At 39.2% G+C, this 26,967-nt stretch overlaps 1 protein-coding gene across 3 annotated transcripts in view; it reads left to right on the forward strand.

Annotated features, from left to right (window-relative positions):
• The window catches only part of LOC114664931 (gastrula zinc finger protein XlCGF57.1-like), a 607,208-nt gene that overhangs the window by 279,306 nt on the left and 300,935 nt on the right, over positions 1 to 26,967 (forward strand). For all 3 annotated transcript variants that reach the window (XR_007934567.1, XM_051925410.1, XM_028819251.2), the window contains exon 2: positions 6,777 to 7,153. Coding sequence is in view for 2 of the 3 variants with exons in the window: in XM_028819251.2 (XP_028675084.1) it covers positions 6,777 to 7,153 (377 nt within the window). In the remaining variant the exon portion in view is untranslated. The remainder of the gene's footprint in view (positions 1 to 6,776; positions 7,154 to 26,967) is intronic.

A 26,967-nucleotide genomic window follows, 5' to 3' on the forward strand; every position in this document is an offset into this window, starting at 1 on the left:
TAGACCAAAAGCACCTCAAAAGCTAGACATCATGCCAAGATCCAAAGAAATTCAGGAACAAATGAGAACAGAAGTAATTGAGATCTATCAGTCTGGTAAAGGTTATAAAGCCATTTCTAAAGCTTTGGGACTCCAGCGAACCACGGTGAGAGCCATTATCCACAAATGGCAAAAACATGGAACAGTGGTGAACCTTCCCAGGAGTGGCCGGCCGACCAAAATTACCCCAAGAGCGCAGAGACGACTCATCCGAGAGGTCACAAAAGACCCCAGGACAACGTCTAAAGAACTGCAGGCCTCACTTGCCTCAATTAAGGTCAGTGTTCACGACTCCACCATAAGAAAGAGACTGGGCAAAAACAGCCTGCATGGCACATTTCCAAGACGCAAACCACTGTTAAGCAAAAAGAACATTAGGGCTCGTCTCAATTTTGCTAAGAAACATCTCAATGATTGCCAAGACTTTTGGGAAAATACCTTGTGGACTGATGAGTCAAAAGTTGAACTTTTTGGAAGGCAAATGTCCCGTTACATCTGGCGTAAAAGGAACACAGCATTTCAGAAAAAGAACATCATACCAACAGTAAAATATGGTGGTGGTAGTGTGATGGTCTGGGGTTGTTTTGCTGCTTCAGGACCTGGAAGGCTTGCTGTGATAGATGGAACCATGAATTCTACTGTCTACCAAAAAATCCTGAAGGAGAATGTCCGGCCATCTGTTCGTCAACTCAAGCTGAAGCGATCTTGGGTGCTGCAACAGGACAATGACCCAAAACACACCAGCAAATCCACCTCTGAATGGCTGAAGAAAAACAAAATGAAGACTTTGGAGTGGCCTAGTCAAAGTCCTGACCTGAATCCAATTGAGATGCTATGGCATGACCTTAAAAAGGCGGTTCATGCTAGAAAACCCTCAAATAAAGCTGAATTACAACAATTTTGCAAAGATTAGTGGGCCAAAATTCCTCCAGAGCGCTGTAAAAGACTCATTGCAAGTTATCGCAAACGCTTGATTGCAGTTATTGCTGCTAAGGGTGGCACAACCAGTTATTAGGTTCAGGGGGCAATTACTTTTTCACACAGGGCCATGTAGGTTTGGATTTTTTTTTCTCCCTAAATAATAAAAACCACCATTTACAAACTGCATTTTGTGTTTACTTGTGTTATATTTGACTAATGGTTAAATGTGTTTGATGATCAGAAACATTTTGTGTGACAAACATGCAAAAGAATAAGAAATCAGGAAGGGGGCAAATAGTTTTTCACACCACTATATATATATATATATATATATATATATATATATATATATATATATATATATATATAGAGTAGATATAAAATCCAACGTCTGTATGTCTGTCCGCTTTTCACAAGCAAACTACTTAACGGATTTAGATTGGGGTTTTTTTTTTCTATAATTTGCTTGAACATACCGGTTGATTTTGCGACCTTTTTCATTGTGCTAAGTATCATAGTTTGCTTGTGGTACTGATTTATTTACGCGAATCTAAGACAGACACAGCAGGCTGAGGGGAGAGGGGTGGGGCCCTCCTCACTCCCGCCCCAGCCTTGGGGTGTATTTTACATCCACTTAACTAACGAACAAGAGAACTACTTCATGGATTTAGATCTGTTTTTTTTTTTTTTCTAGAATTTGCTTGAACATTCTGGTTGATTTTGCAACTTCGCTCATTGTGCTAAGAATCGTAGTTCACTTGCAGGAGCGATATATTTGCGATAATCCGAGAGAGAGGCTGCGGGCCGAGGGGAGGGTGAAGGGTGACATCAGGAGTGGGGAGTCGGTCTACCTCTGTGTTTTGGAGGGTACCTTGCGTTCACTTAGCTAGCAATACTTTTTTGTTTATTGATTTTTAAAGTTTGTCCTGTTTCACTTCTACACAGGCAGACCCGCTGGGAATGGCTAGTTGTTTATGAAGTTAAAAACAACAAAAAAAAAACCTCTTGACCACATTTGCATATCCTTTTAACCTCATCAAATGGTCTCCTACCATTGTCGTTGACATTACTGAACATTCTTGCCCTGGTGTGAACAGTTGTCTCACTACTGCAGACAGCAAAAAAATAATAATTATAAAATTGTCACACGTATGATCACTGACAGTGTCTCACAGCACCTAATGAAGATAATAATAGATAAATCTGGAAAACTGACAGTGCTCCCATCATTTGAAGTAGTTTAAAAAGTAATATCATTTCCATTGAAATGAAATTGCAATGTTTTTCACAGAACTTGGATGACATTTGAAAGGAGATCATGTGAAATGGCACGTTGTGGACAGAGCAAACGGTGAGTGATGAGCTCAGCTCTTAAAGGCAGCTCGCTCACATCATTTTCACAGACAAGGCAGACCCAACAATGTGTACAAATGCAGTAATAATCAGTTGGCTTACTTTCCTTGTGCTGCATGAAGATACCAACACACATCCAAGATTGTACCATGCCAAAGCTGGAAGGACTAATAGAATATGGGACTTGACAATGAATGACATGCTCTTTAGGATATAAAAAATATCATATAATTTGAGTACTCCTGCACTTAAATGCTGGTGCATGTATTGAATCACATTCATACAGTGGTTTTGGCAGGAGATTCATAGAATCTTAGACACTGAATGAAACAATTTTTTTAAAACTTCACAGTGGGTAAATAAAATACTAGAAATAATCTGCAAAGGGGGAAAAACAACATAAAAGAAGCAAGAGGTGTAGAAAACACACAACTCCAGCACTGTTCATAGGGAACATGATGGCAAAAGAACATCAGGAAAGAGAAACTGTAATGTCCAAATTGCTGTGAACACAAACCCTACATATTAAAAAAATAATAATACTGGATCTTAGTAAAAAGCATTCAGTCATTTAGTCCGGTGTCAGTTTTCTCAAATATTCATCCTGTTACTTGTAACTGATTATCTTGGACTCCTAAACAGAAACACACCAATGGGGCAGCAAACTCTCATGGGAAAGGCGAGCAGCCCTGCAAGTAACCTACTGGCGTAATGGAGTACAAACCCTTGAGTTGTCTAAAATGTCCTCTAATTGTTAAATATATTAAACTAATTTTATTTCTTGCCACAGCACAGAGTTCGCACTTTTGAGGGTTCTAAATGATCTCTTTTTAATAAGTGACTCTGAGGCTCTCTTTTTGCTGTTAGATTTAACTGCTACATTTGATACAGTTGACCATGATATCCTTATCACCCATCTTGAGCAGGAGCTGCTTTGGAATAGTTCAGGTCTTACCTCACAGACAGAAGCTTTTCAGTCATCCTGGGCACTTTCTTGCTCTTCCTCGGCCCTTCTCACCTGTGGGTTCTCTCAGAGATCTGTCCTTGGGCCTATTCATTTTTTCATTGTACTGTACATGTTGTCTTTCGGATCCATTTCTAAAAATCGTAATATTCTTTCCATTGTTACGCAAATGATACACAGATATATCTTACACCAAAACATCCATCCATCCATCCATTTTCCAACCCGCTGAAGGGTCTGCTGGAGCCAATCCCAGCCAACACAGGGCACAAGGCAGGAAACAATCCTGGGCAGGGTGCCAACCCACCGCAGGACACACACAAACACACCCACACACCAATCACACACTAGGGCCAATTTAGAATCGCCAATCCACCTAACCTGCCTGTCTTTGCACTGTGGGAGGAAACTGGAGGCCCCGGAGGAAACCCACGCAGACACGGGGAGAACATGCAAACTCCACGCAGGGAGGACCCGGGAATCGAACCCAGGTCCCCAGATCTCCCAACTGCGAGGCAGCAGCGCTACCCACTGCGCCACCGTGCCGCCCCACACCAAAACATATTACAACAAATTTTCTTAAACCTTTACTGGAATATCTGAAAGACATTAAAATATGGATGTCATTAAATTTTCTTAGTTTAAATGACAAAAAAAAAACAGCGCTTGTGTGTTTTGGACCTTCTCATCTTTCTTGTGCTCCTGTAAGTAAACCTGGCCCCTTGACAACCTACAGTAAACTCTTCACAAAATATCTTGGTGTGATTTTTGGTAATGCCCTCAAATTGATAAACAAATGAACTCCGTTGTTAACGCCTGTTTCTATCAGAGTACTCGCTAAAGTCAAGTCTTTTCTATCTGCAGGTGATTTTCAAAAAGTATTTCTTGCATTTGTCTCTTCTCAGCTTAACTATCACAACTCATTATACTCTGGAGTTAATCAGTCATCCCTTACTCGTCTTCAGCTGCTTCACAACGCTGCGACCAGAATGCTAACAGAATCATATCACACCAGTCGTGGCTTCTCTTCACTGCCTTCTTGCTCACTACAGGATTGAGTTTAAAATGTTATTGTTTGTTTTTAGGTCTCTGAATGGTTTAGCCCCCTCTTATCTTCAATTTCGTTGTTCCTTTGTAAAAGTGACAATGACAATAAAGATCTATCTATCTAGCTATCTAGCTATCTAGCTATCTAGCTAGCTAGCTAGCTACTAGCGTCACTCAGGTCATCTGACCAAAAATTACTGTTCATGACAAAAAGTCGAGACTTAAGCTGAATGGGGACTGTGCCTTCCCCTAAACTTTGGATTAGTCTACCTTTTTATACGAGGTCAGCACCAGCCATGGTCACTTGTAAAGCCAGTCTGAAAACCTACCTTTTTTGCCTTGGCTTTTTAAACTTGAATGAGAGTAATGTTTTTTAAATTTATTTATATATTTTGGGTATTTATTTACTGTGTCTACAGTGTGTATAGAAAAGAATCCCCCCTTTGAAATATTTCCATTTTTTTTTGCTTTACAGCCTTAAATGAAAACACACACAAAAATATTTCTTTCCAGCTTTACTTACTCGACGCAACCTAAAACATCCAAGTGAAAGATATCACAGCTAAAGTTCAGAAGAATTATAAAGAATCAAAAACAAGACATACTAAGATTAATAAAGGATCACCTCCCAATGTCAATATTTTGTTGAACCCCCTTTTTGCTTTAATGACAGCCTTGAGTCTGTTGGGATTCTTCTCTATCAGCTTTGCACATCTAGATTGAGCTATTAGTATTTGCCTCCCACTCTTCTTTACAGTTTAACTGTTCAAGTTTGGTCAAATTGGATGGTGAGCGTTGGTGGACTGCTATCTTCTAATCTTTCCACAGATTTTCAGTGTGATTTAGGTCTGGGCCACACAAGGACATTCACTTTTTTCTCCTTCAGCCACTGTGTGGTCAGTTTTGCTGTGTGGTCCGGGTCGTTGTCGTGTTGATAGGTGAACACTCTGCCCATCTTCAGCTTTCTGGCAGGGGGTAGCAGGTTTTCTTCAAGAATTTGATGGTATTTTGCCCCATCCATTTTTCCTTCTACCCTAATGAGGATGCTGCCACCTCCATGCTTTACTGTAGGTATGGTGTATTGTAGATGGTGAGCTGCATTGGTGTACCGTTTGGTATTGAGGCCAAAAACTTTGATTTTGGTCCCATCTGACCATAAGACCTTTTTCCACTTGGCATCAGAATCTTCAGGGTGCATTCTGGCAAAGCTCAAATGAGCCTTAAGGTGGCCTTTGTTGAAAAGTGGCTTTTTCTTTTGTTCTAACCCTCCCGAACAAGCCATAATTGTGGAGCGCTTGTGAAATTGTTGTCACATGCACACAATGACCACTCTTTACCATAAAACCCTGTAACTCTTTCAAAGTGGCCATTGGCCTCTTGGTAGCCTCTCTTACCAGTTTCCTCCTTGCTCTTCTATCCATTTTAGAGGGACGGCCAGATCCAGGATGGGTCCTAGTAGTACCAAACACTTGCCACTTCTTTATTATGGACTTTACTGGGCTCCTTGGGATTGATGACACCTTTGAGATTTTTTTGTATCCATCTCCTGCCTTATGTCTGTCCACAACTCTATCCCTGAGATCTTTTGAAAGTGGCTTGCCACCCATAGTCAGCTGTTTGCTGTCAGTTGCACTACCAAGCAAGATGTTTTAGATTGCATTGAGTAAGGAAAGCTGGAAAAAATATTGTTTTTTGTGTTTTCATTTAAGACTGTAAAGCAAAAAAAAGGGAATATTTTGAAGGGGGGATTCTTTTCTATACCCACTGTATATATCTATTGGTTTGTTTAAGGAAACTGTACAGCATTTTGGTCAACTTTTTTTTTTAAAATGTGCTATAAAATTGAAGTTGACTTGATTTGTTGTTCTTTGAAGTAGAATTCCAAATCCTACCCATTTCTCCCTTGTTGAATTGTTTACATTGGCTGCTTTAATTTTATTGTACATCCCATATTCTACAGTTTACCCTGATAAAAGATAGTATCTGCTCTTATTGTTGCCATCTAAAGTAAGGTCTGATGGATTTTCATAGTAATTTTTTTTCACACTATAAATTTGCATGAATATTTTACATGCTATTACTTTGTTTCCACAAAGGTGTCCCAGAAATTCATCAAACACATCTTAAGTTAAAATAACACATGAAGCAAGTCCAGCAGCCTGCCATTCAGAACTTCTACTGGTAAAGACAATAAGTATAAGGCAAATAGTGAATACTGGGTGGCCCTGTGCTATGTGAGGTGTTCCTCCTCAAGCCTGTTGAACCTTAACTACACACTTACTAATAAGATATGAGCAGTACAGAGTTATGGTTAATATGCTGTAGTGTGAATGCTCTAAACTGTCTGACCAGATGTAATTTTTAACAGAGGGAGTGCTGTCCAAAGAAACAGAGATATTATTGGATCTGCTCTGTTTAGTTTTGATGGAATGAAATCCTGTTCTTTCAACAGAAGGGAAGAAGCAGCTGCCATTTACAGTAACACCAAGCTGGGTGTGACAGAGCATATATGTGAGGCTGACATAAAGACCATGGAGATACCAGCTGTAAATATGAAGGAAGAGGAGGACTGTGAATGGCAGTCTGTCCACCTCAAACAGGAGAGTCCCAGCATTAAGGATGAGGATCATGAACTGGTAACTGTGGGCATTAAAGAAGAGGCTGAGGAAACGTCTGTCAGCATTGAGACAAACAGACAAAAAAGTATGGAGTGTGCTGACCTCAAGGTGACATCTGAATCATTACAGTCTGACACAAAGAGAACTGAGGAAATGCCGTCTGTTAGAACTCGGGAAGATCAGCCATCACCCACACCGCAATCTGGAGAAAGTAAGTGTGAAATAAAAATGTGTGATTTATGTAAAACCTTGCAGTGATATATGATATTTTTATGGTGAAAAGTGGGGGCAGTTTTTAACAACAGCAACATTTATTTATATAGTACATTTTTATACAGCAATGTAGCCCAAACTGCTTTACGAGATGACAAAAAGAAATTTAGAAGAAGAGAAAACAAATAGAAATGAGCAATAATATTAAAGAACTAGGGGGCTCTGCCCCCTGCTCGCTTTGCTTGCCCACCCCCAGGTTTGGTTTACCAGATATACAATTTAAAGAGATTGTTATTTTCTTGGGAATTGTTACATATGCATTATTTTCACTTTTACTTTAAAACTTTTGTAAAAACAATACATGCACTTTATTTTTGGCCCCAAGCGTGGTTACATCTCTTTCTCGCAGGGCGTATAACGCTACTCGTGTTGTAAAGGGGGTGCGGCTGAACGCACGTTAAGGAGATGCCGTCGGATCATCTGCTGTCTTTCTGCTGTTGGTGAGCTGTGTGTTCTGCTTGTCTTGCTGCCCGATCATTTCAAAGCCTGTACAGCAGCTGACCTTTTGCCACTTTGTGTCTCTGCTGCTTGTGTTCTGAAGGGGGGGGGGGTTTAGGGGGGGTTATGGTGGCTGAACGCACGCTAAGGAGAAGCGGTCGGATCATCTGCTGGCTTTCTGCTGCTGGCGAGCTGTGTGTTTTGCTTGTTGTTTGTCATTGTTTTAAGAGCTGAGAGCACATGAAGTGTGTCTGCCAAAAGCAATCCAACAACTGCTAGGTTAGATGTCTCGCGTGATGTTGTATGAACAATACCTGTCCTTTATTTCTGGCCCTGGGCGTGGTTAAATCTCTCTCTCGCAGGACATATAACGCTGCTCACATTGTGAGGGGGGGGGGGCTGGGGGGGCTGAACGCATGCTAAGGAGATGCTGTCGGATCATCTGCTGTCTTTCTGCTGCTGTTGCTGTCACACTGCCTGTACAGCAGCTGTCCTTTTGCCACTTCACGTCAATGCCGCTTGCATTGTGAAGTGGGGGGAGTGGGGAGTTAGGGTGGCTGAACACACACAAGAAGATGTGGTCGGATCATCTGCTGGGTTTCTGCTGCTGGTGAGCTGTGTGTTTTGCTTGTTGCTTGTCGTTGTTTTAAGAGCTGGGAGAAAGTTAATGTGTCTTTCGCGGGACTTCAAATTGTCTTCCGAGAAGATCACATCTCGTCTCCCTCCCAAAGATTTTTTTTTATAATCAAGAGATAAGTAACAACACAACAAGGTAAGGTCAGATGGCCTGGAGGACACAAAAAAACAAACAAACAAACAAAATAAAATCCAGTTAGGCTGGATGGAAAAAAATCTGTAGGAGTTTCAAGGCCAATAGTCCATCCAGCCCCAACTGAGCATTCTACCTAACATTTTTATTCCTAAACAAAACCTCATAGATTCCATGATTCACGTGATGGTATTTGATGGAGTTGGTCTCGTGAACAGCTGAGGCGCTGGCCTTCGTTCCATCATTTCGGGGGGCTGCATGGTGCCTTGGTCAGGTGGTTGCGGTGGTGGTGCAGATCACCAACACAGAAGAGCCGGAGAAAATAACCAAGAATCCTGAATATTAGTACAAATGGCAGATCCCTGAAGAATATGATAATTCTATGCCCATATACTCTATTGAGTATACCACTAAAATGTAGCTGTGAAAAAGCCATATTAAAATAATGAGTTTTTAGCAGTTTTTTTCCCCCCCCGCAGAGTTAGCTTGGTGAATTTCTATTGGCAAACTATTCCAGATTTTAGGTGCATAACAGCAAAAGGACACCTCACCACCTCTTTTAAGCTTGGCTTTTGGAATAATAAGCAGACCACCATTCAAGGATCTGAGGTTACGACTTGGAGTATAAGGTGGTGGGCATTCCAATATAGAGGATGGAACAAGATTACATAAGGCTTTATAAACCATTAGTATTGTAGTATTTCAAAGTAAATTCTAAATGACATGGGTTAGCAGTGCAGTGACGCTAAAACTGTTGAGACGCGCTCAAACTTTTCTTTTTCTAGTTAAGATTCTGGCTGCTGCGTTCTGCACTACTTGCAACTGATTGATGTAAGTAAATTACTAATTCATTTAAGTAAACTGCTGACATAGCAAGCGCATGGTGAACTGTTTTGGGGCAGTGTGAGAGTCATTTGTGTTTGTTAAATTAACATCAGAGATTCTGGGATTTAATTTTGAAAGAATTCAAGTCTCCTATCAGACTGTCCAACGTATATTTATGATATTGTAAGGTGTCTGGGTGGGCTAGGCTAGGGGATGACTTTGTTTATTACTAACTGACCGCTTACAACCCCAAAGTTTCGTTTCCTCTGTTAAATTTGTCGAATGGAGTTTTTCTTTTCGTTTCCTTTTTTGCTCACTAGCAATATATATGTATTTTTTTTTTTTAACCACTAAAAGGGACGTTGTTGTGATCCGTTCAAATTAATTTTGTAAAAACATTTTATTTATTTATTTATTTATTTATTTATTTAAATAATTTGCAGGTAGTACATTGTAGTTGTAAATGTGTGTAAGCACTGGGGAACAAAAGATGCTCTGATCAGATTTTTAGGGCTGATGTGGATCATTAACTTCATGTTACTGGAATTGGTTGATTTATGATTTTATGGTTTTTTTGTTTTTATTTTATTTTAGCTCTTTCATAGCCAGTCATCTAGAAGTCTTATGTTCTCCATTAAAGAGTTAACTTTGGTGTTTTACAACTAAACCACAGACCACAGATGCTACCTGTTTTTTTCTTAACATAATGACATAGACTGTAGGTTTATTGTTCAGTTACCATAAAAATCTAAAGTAAATAAAATTTCCTTAAAATATGTTCAAGTAATACGTGTACAGGAAATATTTATGCATAATACATATAGCATACATAAAAATATAAAGCTTTTCATAATTTGAAGCCACAGTTCTAATAAATTTTGAGCCTATTGTTTACTAAGCAGTGAGGGCAAATTCTTCATGTATTCTTTTTGTAATTTGAAATGTGAGCTGCTGTACTAAACACAAGGTTGCTCACCTTCTACACTCAGACAGAGAGTGTCTGTTTTAATTAAAAAACAAAATGAAAAGCTCTGCCCTCATTAACGGAGCTTCACTCTTAATGTCTGTCTTTTCTTCCATACCAAGTTCAGCCACACAACATACATGTCTACTTCTGCTGTTGCTCTCCATGCTCTGGTCGACTCCTCACGTTCCTGTTTCTTAGTTTATTCCTCTACTTTCTTTACCTAAAAGTCAATAGTTTGGTCTTCTCTCTCTTCTAAAGTCTGACTGGCTGCTCTCCCTTTACAGGAATGTTTGACAGCAGAACTACACGTGCACTTCTTAAATACTATAATACCTTGTTTAAGGAAATAATACAAATAAATTACTATAAAGCTCTGAAAAGCAAAGGCTGAAAAATTGTTGTTTGAAATAGTCCAAGTTATTGGTCACTGATCAATATATTTGGGGTAAAAATTGTGTGGTTTAGATCAGTGGCATCACTAGTAAGCACCATGAGTTTACTCTGTGAAGAGCGTTTTGTAAAAATAACCCATCAGAGTTCATCGGTTTGCATTCATTCAGGCTGAAGTGGTGGTGTTGAGGCCATTTTTTCATTATTTCATCTCCGTTTGGTTGATCTTATTCTCTAAGGTGTCATTTTTAAATGCAGATACATTTAAGAGAAATGCCTCTGGTGAGTATAGGACTGAGTGAGCGAGTGTGAATGTAAGAGTTCAGGCTAAACCCTAGTATTTTGTAAAAGCCTCATCTTGTCTAAGAGCCACATCCATTCTCTTACTCCACAAGTAGTCAAATACACCTGCCCTGTTTACATTCACACCCAACCAAGGAGTGTTTCAAGATAGGAGTATAAGGTTAATCATGAAGGATCAGAAGTGAATAAAAGGACAGAAGTCTGCATCTGCATGAAGTGTGGAGGAGAAAGAGCGAACTTCGGGGCAGAAGTGAAAAGCAACAAACTCAATCTCCAGCACACAGGCTTGTTGGGTTGCACAAAGGGCATAACTCCCAAAATGTACTTGATAAAATGTCATTTCCCACCCTAATTATTAGGGCTGGATATTTGCACTGATGTCCCAATTTGATTCAATATCAATTTTATCTTGACTGAATTAGTGTGCGCTGATATATTTGAAGTGGTGGCATTTTTAGTGATTACTTAAACGTGCATGGAGAACATCAATATAAAGTGACAAAGTTCAGTAAAACTTTGTTTGGAGGAAGCCTTCATAACATATGCATAAGCATGGAATGATATTAAAGAAGAAATACTTGATTAGTACCAAACAGTTAACATCTGTATTTAGAAGACGTCAATCAGCCAGTCAGTATCCAACCCACTATATCCTAACTACAGGGTCACGGGTTCTGCTGGACCCAATCCCAGCCAACACAGGGCGCAAGGCAGGAACAAATCCCAGGAAGGGCACCAGCCCACCGTAGGGCACACACACCCACACACCAAACACACAGTAGGGACAATTGAGGATCGCCGATACACCTAACCTGCATGTCTTTGAACTGTGAGATGACACCCATGCAGACACGGGGAGAACATGCAAACTCCATGCAGGGAGGACCCGGGAAGCGAACCCAGGTCTCCTTACTGTGAGGCAGCAGCTCTACCACTGCGCCACTATGCCGCCCATCTAGAAGATGTAGAACAGAATATCATCGCTCTTTTTTTTTTTTTAAAAAAAAAAAAAGGTTTTCATGGCACTGCAGGCATTCAGAATTCACCATAATGTAACTAACACGTGTATCGCCACATCACATTATGGGGAACCTTGTTTTAATTCAGTGCAATGGTAACTACTTTATAAAACATCTATATCACGTTGTGAATGATATTATTATGAAATGATCAAATATTGTTTCTTAAATAATAAATGTTGTTCAATAATCTATCCATGTGTTATTTATCTCCATGTAGACACCCTTCAACTAAACTGTTAGCCAAATTTATTCCTGTATTGTATATTGTGAAATGAATAGCCTTGACACACGCAAAAAGGTTTGGGGCAGCCACCCATATATTGTCCCTGGCTGCAAAAGGGTGTTGACACAGCACTCATGTGCACTGTTTTGAGTCCTGAGCTGAACTGAATAGTTAAGGAAAGATGGCGGCTTTACAAGCTGAAAGATGGAAGTGATGTCATCTGGTTGTAACCAGAAGTGATGTCAGTCTGGGGACTGGAACCGGAAGTGAAGTTAAATCAGGCAGGTTTTTCCCATATTTGGCCTGCAGAGATAACAGAGGTAGGTTTAGTGCACCTCGCCACCCCCTGGCCTGGCAGGTAATTACCTCCAGTTGGTCCTTTTTAGTCATTCTGTTGTGTGTTCAGACCATAATGTGTGTAAATGTTTATTTGGCTGTAAAGCAAATGGCTAATGTAGAAGTGAGTTTCTCTATATCTTTCATTTATTAGATAGATAGAGAGACAGATAGATCTTTATTTGTCCACTGGGGAAATTTTATCTAAAGAGCTTCTGGAAAAAGACAAATAAATAAATATACACACACACTATGGTCTGAAAACACAACCAGAATGACTAAAAAGTAAGAAAATTAAAAAGAAAGAAGACATCCGACTTGTTAGTCCCAGTCTCGGTGAGGTGCTATGGAGCTGTACTGCTGTTAGAATAAAGGAGCCCTGGTCATGTTTCTTGACACACTCCTGCTGAATAGTTCATTGACTGAAAGTTCTCAGTGCTAGTGTGTCACACAGAGGTTTTGCATCAAACAAGTGTGCTACAAGACTGCTCTTCAGAGACACATTAGAACTCACATGGGGAGAAGTCATACTGCTGCTTGGAATATGACAAACAATTTGGTGGCGTAAGTGCTCTTCAGAAACACAAAAGAATTCACACAGAAGAAAAGCCACATTGCTGTTCTGAATGTGGCAAACAAGTTTGGGAAAGGAGGGGTCTTCAGAGGCACATTAGAATTCACACTGGAGAGAAGCCATATTGCTGTTCATAATGTGACAAGCAATTCTCTGACTGGAGATGTCTTCGGAGTCACGCAAGAATTCACAGAAGAGAGAAGCCTTATTTCTGTAATGAATGTGGCAAACAATTTTTTCTCAGAAGTCATCTTCAGGACCACAAAAGAATTGTAATGAATGTGGCAAACAATTCTATCTGAAGAGTAATCTTTAAAAACACCACAGAATTCACACTGGAGAAAAGCCATATTGCTGTAATGAATGTGGCAAACAATTCTGTCACAAGAGTAATCTTCAGAGACACAGTAGAATTCATACTGGAGAAAACACATTCCAGCTGGAATAATAGAAAATGAGGAGGTATTAATCACTTGGGGTACATCAGTTCAAATAGACAGATAAACAGATGCTTGGAATCCAGAAAAACAATCTCATAAAGCATAGGTTATCAAAGTTTAAGCTCTAAGTGATTACTCCATACTCTGAATGAAAAGAAACAATAACCAAGCATCAAGAAATGTAATCTAGAGATGAAGCAGTTATGGAGTAAAACCAGTGCCAATGTCACTGTGATAAGCAGGACTTATCAAAAAAAAAGAAAAAAAAAAGTTCAAGGCTATCTGAACTCCCTACCAATTACAATACAATACAATGCAATTTATTTTTGTATAGCCCAAAATCACACAAGAAGTGCCACAATGGGCTTTAACAGGCCCTGCCTCTTGACAGCCCCCCAGCCTTGACTCTCTAAGAAGACAAGGAAAAACTCCCAAAAAAATTGTAGGGAAAAAATGGAAGAAACCTTGGGAAAGGCAGTTCTAAAAGAGACCCCTTTCCAGGTAGGTTGGGCATGCAGTGGGTGTCAAAAAGAAGGGGGTCAATACAATACACAGAACAGAACAAATCCTCAATACAGTATAAAAATAAAAATTTTAGAAGTACGAAGTAGAATTTAACAGTAGATTATATCACATAATATGACTTGGATTTGTTTAGAGTCCTGGAGACCTCAGCCATCAAGCTTCCTCCCCCATTTGGCCATTCCACAGCTAAAACAATGCTGGGCCAGCCAATCCGATCAAATGACCCCTCTACCCCACGATTCCTGTGATCCTCCATCAGGGATGACTTTACCTTAGGCAGGCAAAACAATTTGGCAGGTGGGCCGTGGCACCAAGTGCCACATTTGAGTACCAAGAAGAGAAACAGAATAGGTGAGGGTTAGTATTCAATTATAACTATCATGTTACTTATGTTTTCGTGCTAATGACTAACAACAGAGATTCTGTCTATACAGTTAATCAGCAGCTCTAGTCAGGATATGCTAAACTGAAGTAGTGACTCTTCAGCTGGGATTTCAAAGCTGAGACCGAAGGAGCATCATTAATAATAATAATAATACATTTTATTTATATAGCGTCTTTCCCATGCTCAAGGCACTTACAGAATATACTAAAGAACGGCAGCGTATACAGTATATAGCATTGTACAACCAGATAAATAAATAAAGAAGATTAAGACAGTGAATTCTTATAGTAGCAGGCAGACCACTCCACAGTTTAGGGGTCCTGTAACTAAAAGCTTGATCTCCCACTGTTATTTTATTAATCCTTGGAATCATAAGTAGACTGGCATCTTGAGATCTTTAATGTGCGCTCTTGTTTGTAAGTCATGATAAGTTCAGACAAGTAAGCCGGACCTTGGCCATTTAATACTTTATATGTTAAAAGGAGAATTTTAAACTCTGCCCTAAACTTAACTGGGAGCCAGTGTAAGGATTTAAGAACTGGAGTTATGTGTTCGTATTTTCTTGTTCTTGTAATAATTCTTGCAGTAGCATTTTGGATTAACTGGAGGCTGTATAAAGAACAGTTTGAACATCCAGTGAACACCGCATTGCAGTAGTCAATCCTACTATTAATAAATGCATGAATTAATTTCTCAGAATCCTGTTTATTTAGAAAGCGCCTTAATTTCCCAACATTTTTAAGATGGAAGAAACATGATTTGGACAACTTTGTAATGTGCACTTTAAATGCCATGCTAGAGTCAAAGATAACTCCCAGATTGCGGGCTGATTCAGTAAAATTAATGGTGATTCCAACTGCGTTAAATGATAACAAAATATTGTTGTGATCAGCGTCATTCCCTCCAACAATTAACATCTCTGTTTTATCTGTGTTTAAAGACAAGTAGCTCTCATCCATCCACTCCTATAATTCACTAACACAACTAATTAAAGACAACATCGGAGAAACTTCATTTGATCTAAATGAAATGTATAACTGAGTGTCATCTGCATATGAGTGAAAATTTACATTATGTTTCCTAATGAGAGATCCCAGTGGAAGCATGTAAAGTAAAAACAGTAAAGGTCCCAGTACTGAGCCCTGCAGGACACCATATTGAACTTCTGTGTATAATGATGGAGTACTGTCAGTACATTTCTGTACATATTGGAATTGATTTGATAAATAACAACTAAACCAAGCGAGCACAGTGCCTGTGAGCTCAACCTCATTTTCTAGCCTGTGCAGTAAAACAGAATGGTCGATGGCATCAAATGCTGCACTTAAGTATAACAACATAATTACAGTGGAGTTTCCTTCATCAGAGGATATCAGAATGTCGTTTACAACTCGTGTTAGGGCCATTTCTGTACTATGACCAGTGCGGAAACCAGACTGGAATTTTTCAGATAAATTGTAATGCGTAAGGTGTGACTGAAGCTGATTGGCGACTACTTTTTCTAGTATTTTAGAGATAAAGAGTACATTTGAAATAGGCCTATAATTATTTAGTATGTGTGGGTCTAGGTCTGACTTTTTAAGTAATGGTTTAATGACTGACACTTTAAGTGCATCAGCTGCTGTGCCATGCAATAATGAACTATTGATAATGTTTAGAATAGGTGCTGCAAGAAAATCCATTGCACTTTTACTAATTTTGTTGGCACTGGATCTAGGGAACAAGTAGTGGGCTTCATTTTAGAAATTAAAGTTAAGACTTCCTGCTCAGTTACAGAATTAAAATTACTAAAGTGCTGAATGCAATGTGAAACAGGGCCTGCCAAGCTAGTATGCGGTTTGTACTGTGATGCTGAGATGTGGGATCTTGTATTTTAAATTTTCTCATTGAAGAATTTCATAAAGTCTGTAATGCTAATATCTTTTAGTATTTTGCACTGTAGATCTGAATTCTCATTTGTTAATTTAGCAACTGTTCTAAACAGTACCCAAGGATTTTTATTATTGCTATCTACAGTTAGGTCCATAAATATTTGGACAGAGACAACTTTTTTCTAATTTTGGTTCTGTACATTACCACAATGAATTTTAAATGAAACAACTCAGATGCAGTTGAAGTGCAGACTTTCAGCTTTAATTCAGTGGGGTGAACAAAACGATTGCATAAACATGTGAGGCAACTAAAGCATTTTTTTAACACAATCCCTTCATTTCAGGGGCTCAAAAGTAATTGGACAAATTAAATAACTGGAAATAAAATGTTCATTTCTAATACTTGGTTGAAAACCCTTTGCTGGCAATGACAGCCTGATGTCTTGAACTCCTGGACATCACCAGATGCTGGGTTTCCTCATTTTTAATGCTCTGCCAGGCCTTTACTGCAGCGGCTTTCAGTTGCTGTTTGTTTGTGGGCCTTTCTGTGTGAAGTTTAGTCTTCAACAAGTGAAATGCCATTCAAGAATTTTCCACTTCTTTACTGTAATAAACTCCTGGGTTGCTTTGGCTGTATGTTTTGGGTCATTGTCCATCTGTATCATGAAACGCCGCCCAATCAGTTTGACTGCATTGAGCTGGATTTGAGCAGACAGTATGTCTCTGAACACCTCAGAATTCATTCAGCTGCGTCTGTCCTGTGTCACATCATCAATAAACACTAGTGTCCCAGTGCCACTCGCAGCCATGCACGCCCAAGCTATCACACTGCCTCCACCGTGTTTTGCAGATGATGTGGTATGCTTTGGATAATGAGCTGTTCCACACCTTCTCCATACTGGTAGAGGTTGATCTTGGTTTCATCTGTCCAAAGAATGTTTTTCCAGAACTGTGCTGGCTTTTTTAGATGTTCTTTAGCAAAGTCCAATCTAGCCTTTCTATTCATGAGGCTTATGAGTGGCTTGCACCTTGCAGTGCACCCTCTGTATTTACTTTCATGCAGTCTTCTCATTATGGTAGACTTGGATATCGATACGCCTACCCCCTGGAGAGTGTTGTTCACTTGGTTGGCTGTTGTGAAGGGGTTTCTCTTCACCATGGAAATGATTCTACGATCATCCACCACTGTTGTCTTCCGTGCACGTCCAGGTCTTTTTGCGTTGCTGAGTTCACCAGTGCTTGCTTGCTTTCACAGGATGTACCAAACTGTAGATTTTGCCACTCGTAATATTGTAGCAATTTCTCGGATGGGTTTTTTCTGTTTTCGCAGCTTAAGGATGGCTTCTTTCACCGATATGGAGACCTCCTTTGACCGCATGTTGTCTGTTCACAGCAAAATCTTCCAGATGCAAGCACCACACCTCAAATCAACTCCAGGCCTTTTATCTGCTTAATTGATAATAACATAACGACGGACTTGCCTACACCTGCCTATGAAATAGCCTTTGAGTCAATTGTTCAATTACTTTTGAGCCCCTGAAATGAAGGGATTGTGTTAAAAAAATGCTTTAGTTGTATCACATTTTTATGCAATTTGTTTTTTTCACCCCACTGAATTAAAGCTGAAAGTCTGCACTTCAACTCCATCTGTTTTGTTTATTTTAAAATTCATTGTGGTAATGTACAGAACCAAAATTAGAAAAAAAATTGTCTCTACCAAATAGTTATGGACCTAACTGTATTATTGTAGAATAGTATTCTGAGCGAGCTTTAAAGAGAGCTTTTTATATTTTTTAACACTCTCTGTCCATGCAGTTTTAAAGACATGTAGCTTTGTTGTTCTCCATCTGTGCTCCAGTTTTCGACACTCTAATTTAAGAGCTTGAGTGTTTTCATTAAACCAGGGAGAGTGTCTATGTGCTTTGATCATTTTTTATTTTAAGAGGAGCCACTGCATCCAGAGCATCTCTCAAGGTCACATTATAATGTGATGTTAGCTGAATTACTGTCAGTCCAAATGAATTATAGAAGGAAGGATCATTAAGGACAATATTAGCACTACGTCTTGTAAAGGCCGATCCCTTACCCAGAATGGCCACTACACTACCAAGGTGATTCCTTGGATAACCCGAGGCTTCTTTATCTAGTAACAAGTCAAACCGCCTACACATCGTCTTATTTTTCCCGACACAACAAAATAACAAACCAACAGTGGACAGACGAATATTATATATATATATATATATATATATATATATAGTGTGTGTGTGTGCACAAAACACCACTATCCCAATGACACCAGTGACTAATTATTATATAAGACATGGATATACAAATGTTTACAAAGAACCCTCCCTTGCCCCTAAACAATAACTGAACAAACACAAACACAGATTAAATGATAAATGGTGGTTGAAATGAAAATAACAGAGGAGTTCAAAAGCTAATAAAGTCCAGCAAACGTTAGATATTGGCTGGTTTGAAATCTTGCTTCCTCCCGACCATAAAAAAAAAAAAAAAAAACCTCACCGTAAGTGTCCTCGGCAGTGGCAGGCAAAAGTCCAAAGCCCAAGGTTTCTCAGTGCTGGCTGTTGTGTTAATAATCCAGATCCTGAAGAAGGAAGTGGTGGAGTGGTACGATGTTCGGAATTGAGTTGAAATATGCGTAAAATGATTCTTTTCCTTCCTCTCTCTTTCTCTTCACCTCCCCTCTTCATTTTGCTCCTTTTGTTTAAATGCAGAATGTCCCAGATACAACTGGTGGATCCAACAGGTGATCTCCATCTTTTAAGATTTTTTTTTCTTTGAATTGTTTCTATTTCATTAGTTTCACTTTTATTTCTGAACTTCTGTAAAAACAATATTTGGAATCTTTCGAGTCCCAATGTGCTGAATCGTTTTAATGAGGTCAGTGAGACATGTGTTTAATGACTTTGTACCATAATTCAGGATAGGTTTCTCTGTTTGGAATTTCAGCACAGACAAAACGATCGACATCATCAGCAGTTAATAATTTTTTTTGCAAAGTAACCAATAAATGCATGTGAGGTAAACTCCGTTTTTGAAATTCTCTTGACTTAAACTTCAAAGCCTTACAATATTTACGTACTTCAGATATATCACTTATGTCCATATATTCGATCTCTGTTTGCCTTTTCATTATTTCTCCGAGTAATAATTTCTCTTTCTTTGTGCTAATATGATGTTTACTTTCTTTGTTTTGACACTGTCCTTTTTTTCTGCTTTCATATTCTGTATGTTGCTCTGCATGTGTTTCACGCCTACGTTTTTTTTGAGTCTTTTGAATTCCAGTTTTCATTATCTCTAACCTGCTCTGCATGTGTTTGGCACTTTTGTCTTTTAACTACTTTATGACGTTTTACTTTGTTTTCTACTCTGTCTTTTATTTCTGACCTTGCTCTGTCCTGCTTTTGTTTCAATGGCACCAGGGGGGTATTTTTCGTACGTGGATTAGTCATTTAGCCAGATGTAATTGTTGATGATTTGGCCTGATCCTGGATCTGTCGGTTTTTCGAAACTCTTGCTGGAAGTGTTGTCATAGCAACACATCCTAATCCTCAAACCTGCTCAGAGAAGGTTTGCTCGATGTAAACAAGGATTAGCTCACACACTTAATCAGTGTCAATGCGTGGAATTCATTCAGTCATGGCTTCACCGTTCATGAATGAGCGACCAATTGATATCGGTATGCAAATTATAAGAAGAGAATTTCATATAGAGAGGGTTTTGCACGATCGGCAAGATCCTTTATTGTTCCCGGAGGAAATTCTTTTCGAAAGATACCGCTTTAGCTGAGGGGGAATATTGTACCTCAAAGATTTATTAGGACCTTATATTCAAAGTTAAACTCGGTGAAGTCGGGCTCTCACAACCACACAGACAGTATGCATTGCTTTGAGGTTTTTTGCAAGCGGCACTTTTTTATATACTGTAGGCAATGTGGAAAATCTAACTAAAAGTGCAGTTTGCCAGGCAATTCGTAAAGTCTGTTTGGCTCTGAAATATTTCCTTTGGGTTTTCATTGTGTTTCCTGGACACCTGCGTGTGCAGACAAAAGAGGCGTTTCATGCCATTGCAGGTAGGTAATACACAGGCAAAAACACCCACAGTTCTGTAAAGAATCTCACAATCAGCCTAACATTCTCATTACCCAGGATTTCCAAATGTGATTGGGGCTCATGGGACTGATCAGAGTGGAGTTTGATCAAACATTATTTGGAAAATGTACCTCTCCTCCTGATGAATAATCAGACACAGTGTCTTCATTAAATATTTGACCTTCGTCAATATCTCGTTAGTCAGACACAGGTTCTAGGGATATGACGTTCCCTGCAACTGACCCAACAAAAAAAGAGGGCTATATGGAATCTACCTGTGGAACACATTGAGGACAAATATATGCAATGACCATCCTTTACCTGAAATGAAGTGACCAATGCATCCTGCCACTGGTTCTGAGGAGGAGCTTCCCCCTGGAATGCCCTCAGAAACAGGGCGATGGGCATTTTGCTGGAGAGCCAACTCTTCTGCAGGGGTTAGGTCTGGACCACATGGACCTCCACCTGTTTTTTGCTGGTCTGCCTTCTTATTGGCTTTAAAATTAATGTTCTTTACATTATATATGATTATTTATGTCAACAAATCTTTAAATAGTTATATACTAATTTTTACCAGTTTGAAGTATATTTTTGTACTTCACTTTAACCTGTTCCCGTGTTCTCCTTGTGCTCACGTTTGATCTGGAATTATGACATATTAAATAATAATTAATCTGACACATAGGAAATGAAACGCTGCTTTCAGTAAGTGCAATGCACACGCATTTAATTTGTCGGCCACTTTTTGCCAGCCGTCTTTTCTGGTTTGGGCTGCTTTTTCAGTGTTATCCCTTGTACATATTAAATCTTGAAATTCTTCATGTCCTTCGAATGAAAGGTTTTGCTCCGCTTGTGTGGAAAAAAAATGCGCCTGTTCTTTCGTCATTTTGTTACAGCCTATCAAAGACTTGCTGATCATGTTTTCTAGACTCAATATATATGGGCTTTTCAAACAGCGCGGGCGCGCGCATTCATCTCAGATGATTAGATCCAGCTCGACTAATCTACTACATGGCTGCGTTTGAAAAACCGACTTATCCCGGATGAGTTTCACCGGCATTAACTCATCCAAGATGAGGCATCTGATCTCGGATGATTTAAGCGACGTACCCCCCTGGTCCATGATGATTATTTTCCCTTTTTCGAGTAATAATTTCCATTTGTTTGCGCTACTGTGATCTTTACCTTCTTTTTTTTTTTATACTTTTTAATTTTCCTACTTTCATATTCTTTAACTTTCTCCACATGTGTATCGTGCCAAGGTTTTTTTTTTTTTTTTTTTTTTTTGAGCCTTTCGAATTCCACTGCTTTCATAATCTCTAACCTGCTCTGCACGTGTATAGTGCCAATGTCCGGATTGGACGTGCTTTTTTTTTCAGTTCCACTTGGTCCGGGCTGATAATTACTTTCCTTATTTTCTGAATTTGCACCTAGATTATTCTTTTTCTTTTTTGTCTCTTCAACGCTTTTGAGTCTCTTTTTTCCACGCTGCTTTCTTCTTCACTTAGTCGTCTACATTTCGTCTATAACGTATTGTCCTTATACGCTTTATATGCGCTGAGAGCACTGGATCTGTGTGTACTCAAAGCCAAAACACGACATTGCCCATGCTCTTATTTGGTTGTAAATAGGGCGTGTCTTGCAAGAATCTCATGTTCTACATCATCGCGAGACAGTCCTGGGTCAATCTCTTGGCACAATGTCTCATGTTTAAGGTCCCCACGAGACGCTCTGTGGCCAATCTCTTTAGTCTTGCGGGTCTTTTAAGTGTCTTCTGTGATCTCTACTGTTTCTCTCCAGGATTTTTTGTTTTTTTTATAATAGAGAGATAGTTTCGGGTTACATAAAACGCAGCAATTACAAAAGAGCTTATTCCAACTAAGGAGCTAGCGACCCCTAGAGGAAATAATGCTGTAGCCTCTGATCAACCCCCAGTGTTTATACAAAGTCCGCGCTGATGCTCTGCTAAATTCATAAGGTCACTGTTGTCACTGTACTTCAAATAAGAAGATGTACAGGTGACCACCTCTGAGGATACAGACAGGCAGTGGGCGCCTGACAGTCTGCAGGCCCTCATCACAGATATTCTCGCTGCCCACCTTTTTTTGTTCCTTTCAGTTAAACCTTTGACCCTTGCCTCCTGCTTCTCAGGGCAGACACTCCAGCTTTCATGCCGTGATGCTTCTCTTGCTGTTTTGTCCTCCCTTTTAGAAAAACCCTCCACACAAATGATTCAGTGACAATTTATAATAATGTATTCTCTAAAAGGTGAGTAACAGACAGTGCTTATCACACATTAGTTGATGTAGATTCAAGTAGTTACCAATCTACTATCATGTATTACACTTTATATTAAATGTCCTTAATTCATTAACAAACATTATATGCTGCTTCTTTGCATCTTTTACAGTACCTCATGTACAACTGAAACTAGATACAGTATCTATTGTAAATGTTTTTTAGAGAAGTTATTTGCTGATTATACTGATATTACTCGTATTTTAGATATTTTTTCATTCCTCACATCCTTTTGACCCTGTAGTTAGGATATAGCAGGTTGGATAATGGATTGATGGACATCCCTTTAATCATAGTTGGACTTTACTCGCTAGATGGCAGCAAAGACCATGAGGTGAACTGCGTGTTACACATTTCTTTAAGGAACTCCATCAAATTCTGGGTGTTCTCTATAAAATTACTTGAGAATAGTGTTGATTACATGCGAGGGGTACTTGGCGGTGTGTGTTGCATGAATCCACCTAGTTTTCTAATCGAGGCTCAATTGGTTCCCTAAAGTCAAAGTGTTGTTTATTAAACCGAGACAGCGGAGGCAATACCTGATGATGTGCGCTCTCGTGAGATTTAAGAATCCCTCAGAACCGATCGTCGACAACATCTGTAATGGTGCAACACGACACAGAGGAGAGTGCAATATCTGTAGACTGAGAAACTGTGACTTTCTGTGAAATTGATGGGATGCAATGGTGTATTATGGCAAAGTTTGAGAAATTTTTGAGTTTAATTTAATTGACATAATACAGAAGAACAAGTAAAAGTGACAATACGGTCTTTTCAACAGTTGATCAAGAAACAGTTTATTTGCAATAACGCAAAAAAGATATGTGTCCGGTATAAAGAAGCAGAAGAGTCTATGTGGTAATCTAAAACAAACCGATGTCTGAATACATTGCAGTTCTGTATTTGTATATTGCATAATTAAATATTGATGGTATTATTCAAATTAATAATATTTTTTTTAAAAGATTCACTTGAACTGACCGATTTGGGTAATCTACTCTCCCTGCAAAAAAATGCCATTTTTCTTCTGAAACGAAGCTGAAACTGGAAAAATAAGTGCTCATTACGAGGGGACTTTTACAAGCGCGCCATTCGTTTTGCTCCCACCACTAAGTTCACTTTGCTCTTGAAGTGATGCGTTTCGAAGACGAGTCTTGTGCGTGCCGGAAAAGTGAAGTTTTTTTTTCGTAGGGGAGGACATCTTGTGAAAGCCCGTTTTCCCATCTTGTTCAAGTTTTGTTTCCCATAAGGTTATTAGAAATGGGGGGATTGAAAGGGTTTATTGCATGGGGGCCTTTAGCTTCGCAGTTCCTCGTTCAGGGCTTTGTAAAGTACAGCTCTCTGTGTTCAGTTTCTCTCCGAACTAAGGCACATTGTTCTTATTTTCAAAGGGGGGGTCCCCATATACCCACTTCAAACCAGCTTCCTGTTCCCTGATTAGAAAGTGACTTTAATAGCTCGGATGTTTCCTACCATAGCCCGGCTTCTCATGCTGTTGTATCAATGGCAGACTGTCTATGCTTTCCGTTCTCCGACTCTGATATATCACCATTATCTTACTTTAATAATCCAGATTGTGGCCCGTATACATATTTAATATTGTTACTGTTTAGACTGACAAATTAGTTGGCTACATTCACTTTTCAAAATTAACTTACTTGGCTCGGTCAAGAGACGTTAACTGACAATGACATCTGAAGTTGTGTATTTGTTCTAAATTATGGTGCGCGTATATTTAACATAATCTATTAATACAGCCATATGAAAAAGTTTCGGAACCCCTCTCAGCCTGCATAAAAATTGACACTCCTTTCAACAAAAAAAGATAACCGTGGTATGTCTTTCACTTCCTGGGAACATCTGAGTATTGAGGTGTTTTCCGAACAAAGATTTTTAGTGATGCAGTATTTAGTTGTATGAAATTAAATCAAATGTGAGTAACTGGCTGTACAAAAATGTGGGTCCCCTTGTAATTTTGCTGATTTGAATGCCTGTCACTGCTCAATGCTGATTAGATAGATAGATAGATAGATAGATAGATAGATAGATAGATAGATAGATAGATAGATAGATAGATAGATAGATAGATAGATAGATAGATAGATAGATAGATAGATACTTGCAACACTAAATTGGTAGGATTAGCTCGTTAAGCCTTGAACTTCATAGACAGGTGTGTCCAATCATGAGATATAAAGGTATTTAAGGTGGTCAATTGCAAGTTGTGCTTCCCTTTGACTCTCCTCTGAAGAGTGACAGCATGGGATCCACAAAGCAACTCTCCAAATATCTGAAAACAAAGATTGTTCAGCCTCATGGTGTAGGGGAAGGCTACAAAAAGCTATCTCAGAGGTTTAAACTGTCAGTTTCAACTGTAAGGAATGGAATCAGGAAATGGAAGGCCACAGGCACAGTTGCTGTTAAACCCAGCAGGTCTGGCAGGCCAAGAAAAATACAGGAGCGGCATATGCGCAGGATTGTGAGAATGGTTACAGACAACCCACAGATCACCTCCAAAGACCTGCAAGAACATCTTTCTGCAGATGGTGTATCTGTACATCGTTCTACAATTCAGCGCAATTTGCACAAAGAACATCTGTATGGCAGGGTGATGAGAAAGAAGCCCTTTCTGCACTCACACCACAAACAGAGTTGCTTGTTGTATACAAATGTTCATTTAGACAAGCCAGATTCATTTTGGAACAAAGTGCTTTGGACTGATGAGACAAAAATTGAGTTATTTGGTCATAACAAAAAGCGCTTTACATGGCGGAAAAGAACACCGCATTCCAAGAAAAAACACCTGCTACCTGCTGTCAAATTTGGTGGAGGTTCCATCATGCTGTGGGGCTGTGTGGCTAGTTCAGGAACTGGGGCCCTTGTTAAAGTCGAGGGTCAGATGAATTCAACCCAATATTAACAAATTCTTCAGGATAATGTTCAAGCATCAGTCACAAAGTTGAAGTTATGCAGGGGTTGGATATTCCAACAAGACAATGACCCAAAACACAGTTAAAAAATCTACAAAGGCATTCATGCAGAGGGAGAAGTACAATGTTCTGGAATGGCCGTCACAGTCCCCTGACTTGAATATCATCGAAAATCTATGGGGTGATTTGAAGCAGGCTGTCCATGCCCGGCAGCCATCAAATTTAACTGAACTGGAGAGATTTTGTATGGAAGAATGGTCAAAAATACCTCCATCCAGAATCCAGACGCTCATCAAAGGCTATAGGAGGCGTCTAGAGGCTGTTATATTAGCAAAAGGAGGCTCAACTAAGTATTGATGTCATGTCTCTGTTGGGGTGCCCAGATTTACGCACCCGTCTAATTTTGTTATGATGCATACTGCATATTTTCTGTTAATCCAACAAACTTAATGTCACTGCTGAAATACTACTGTTTCCATAAGGCATGTCATATATTAAAAGGAAGTTGCTACTTTTGAAAGCTCAGCCAATGAGAAACAAAAATCCAAAGAATTAAGAGGTGTTTCCAAACATTTTCATATGATTGTATATGCAGACATATACTGAAACAAATGATAAAAGAAGAGCAGAGACCGGTGGAGATGATAACACAAAGGAGGAGGAAAATCAAAAGACAGCAGAGAACTGGAATGGAAAAGGAACAGTGGGCTTGAAAACAGAACTTTACTCGATCGGTTTCTTAAGCCTTATGAGATTTTTTCACGCATTGTTAAGATGGACCTTGTTTTACCTGTTAGCATGATAGCTTGAGACTGTTTTTTTTTCAGTTCTAAAGACTTATTTATAAAACACTGAGTGATTCGATAGTGTTAAGTACAGAATGAAGGGGAGCAAACATAATTAAGTTGGAGATTTTGTGAGCATATTTGCCAAGAGCACAATAGTACGAGAATACATTTATTTTGAACTGCAAGCAATTTTGTTTATGAGAAATCTGCCTAAATACACAAACAGGAAATGATATAAATTGTTGTGTCATAATGTATATCAAAAATGCCAAGGGGCTTTCTTTCCAAAACTTCATTTGTACTGCTGGTTCAAAAGCGCCACATACAGTGCATCTGGAAAGTATTCACAGCCCATCACTTTTTCCACATTTTGTTTTGTTACAGCCTTATTCCAGAATGGATTAAATTAATTTTTTTCCTCAGAATTCTACACACAACACCCCATAATGACAACGTGAAAAACGTTTACTTGAGGTTTTTGCAAATTTATTAAAAATAAAATGAGAAAGCACATGTACATAAGTATTCACAGCCTTTGCCATGAAGCTTA

This window comes from Erpetoichthys calabaricus, chromosome 1 (genome assembly GCF_900747795.2).
Source record: "Erpetoichthys calabaricus chromosome 1, fErpCal1.3, whole genome shotgun sequence".
Taxonomy (NCBI): Eukaryota; Metazoa; Chordata; class Cladistia; order Polypteriformes; family Polypteridae; genus Erpetoichthys; species Erpetoichthys calabaricus.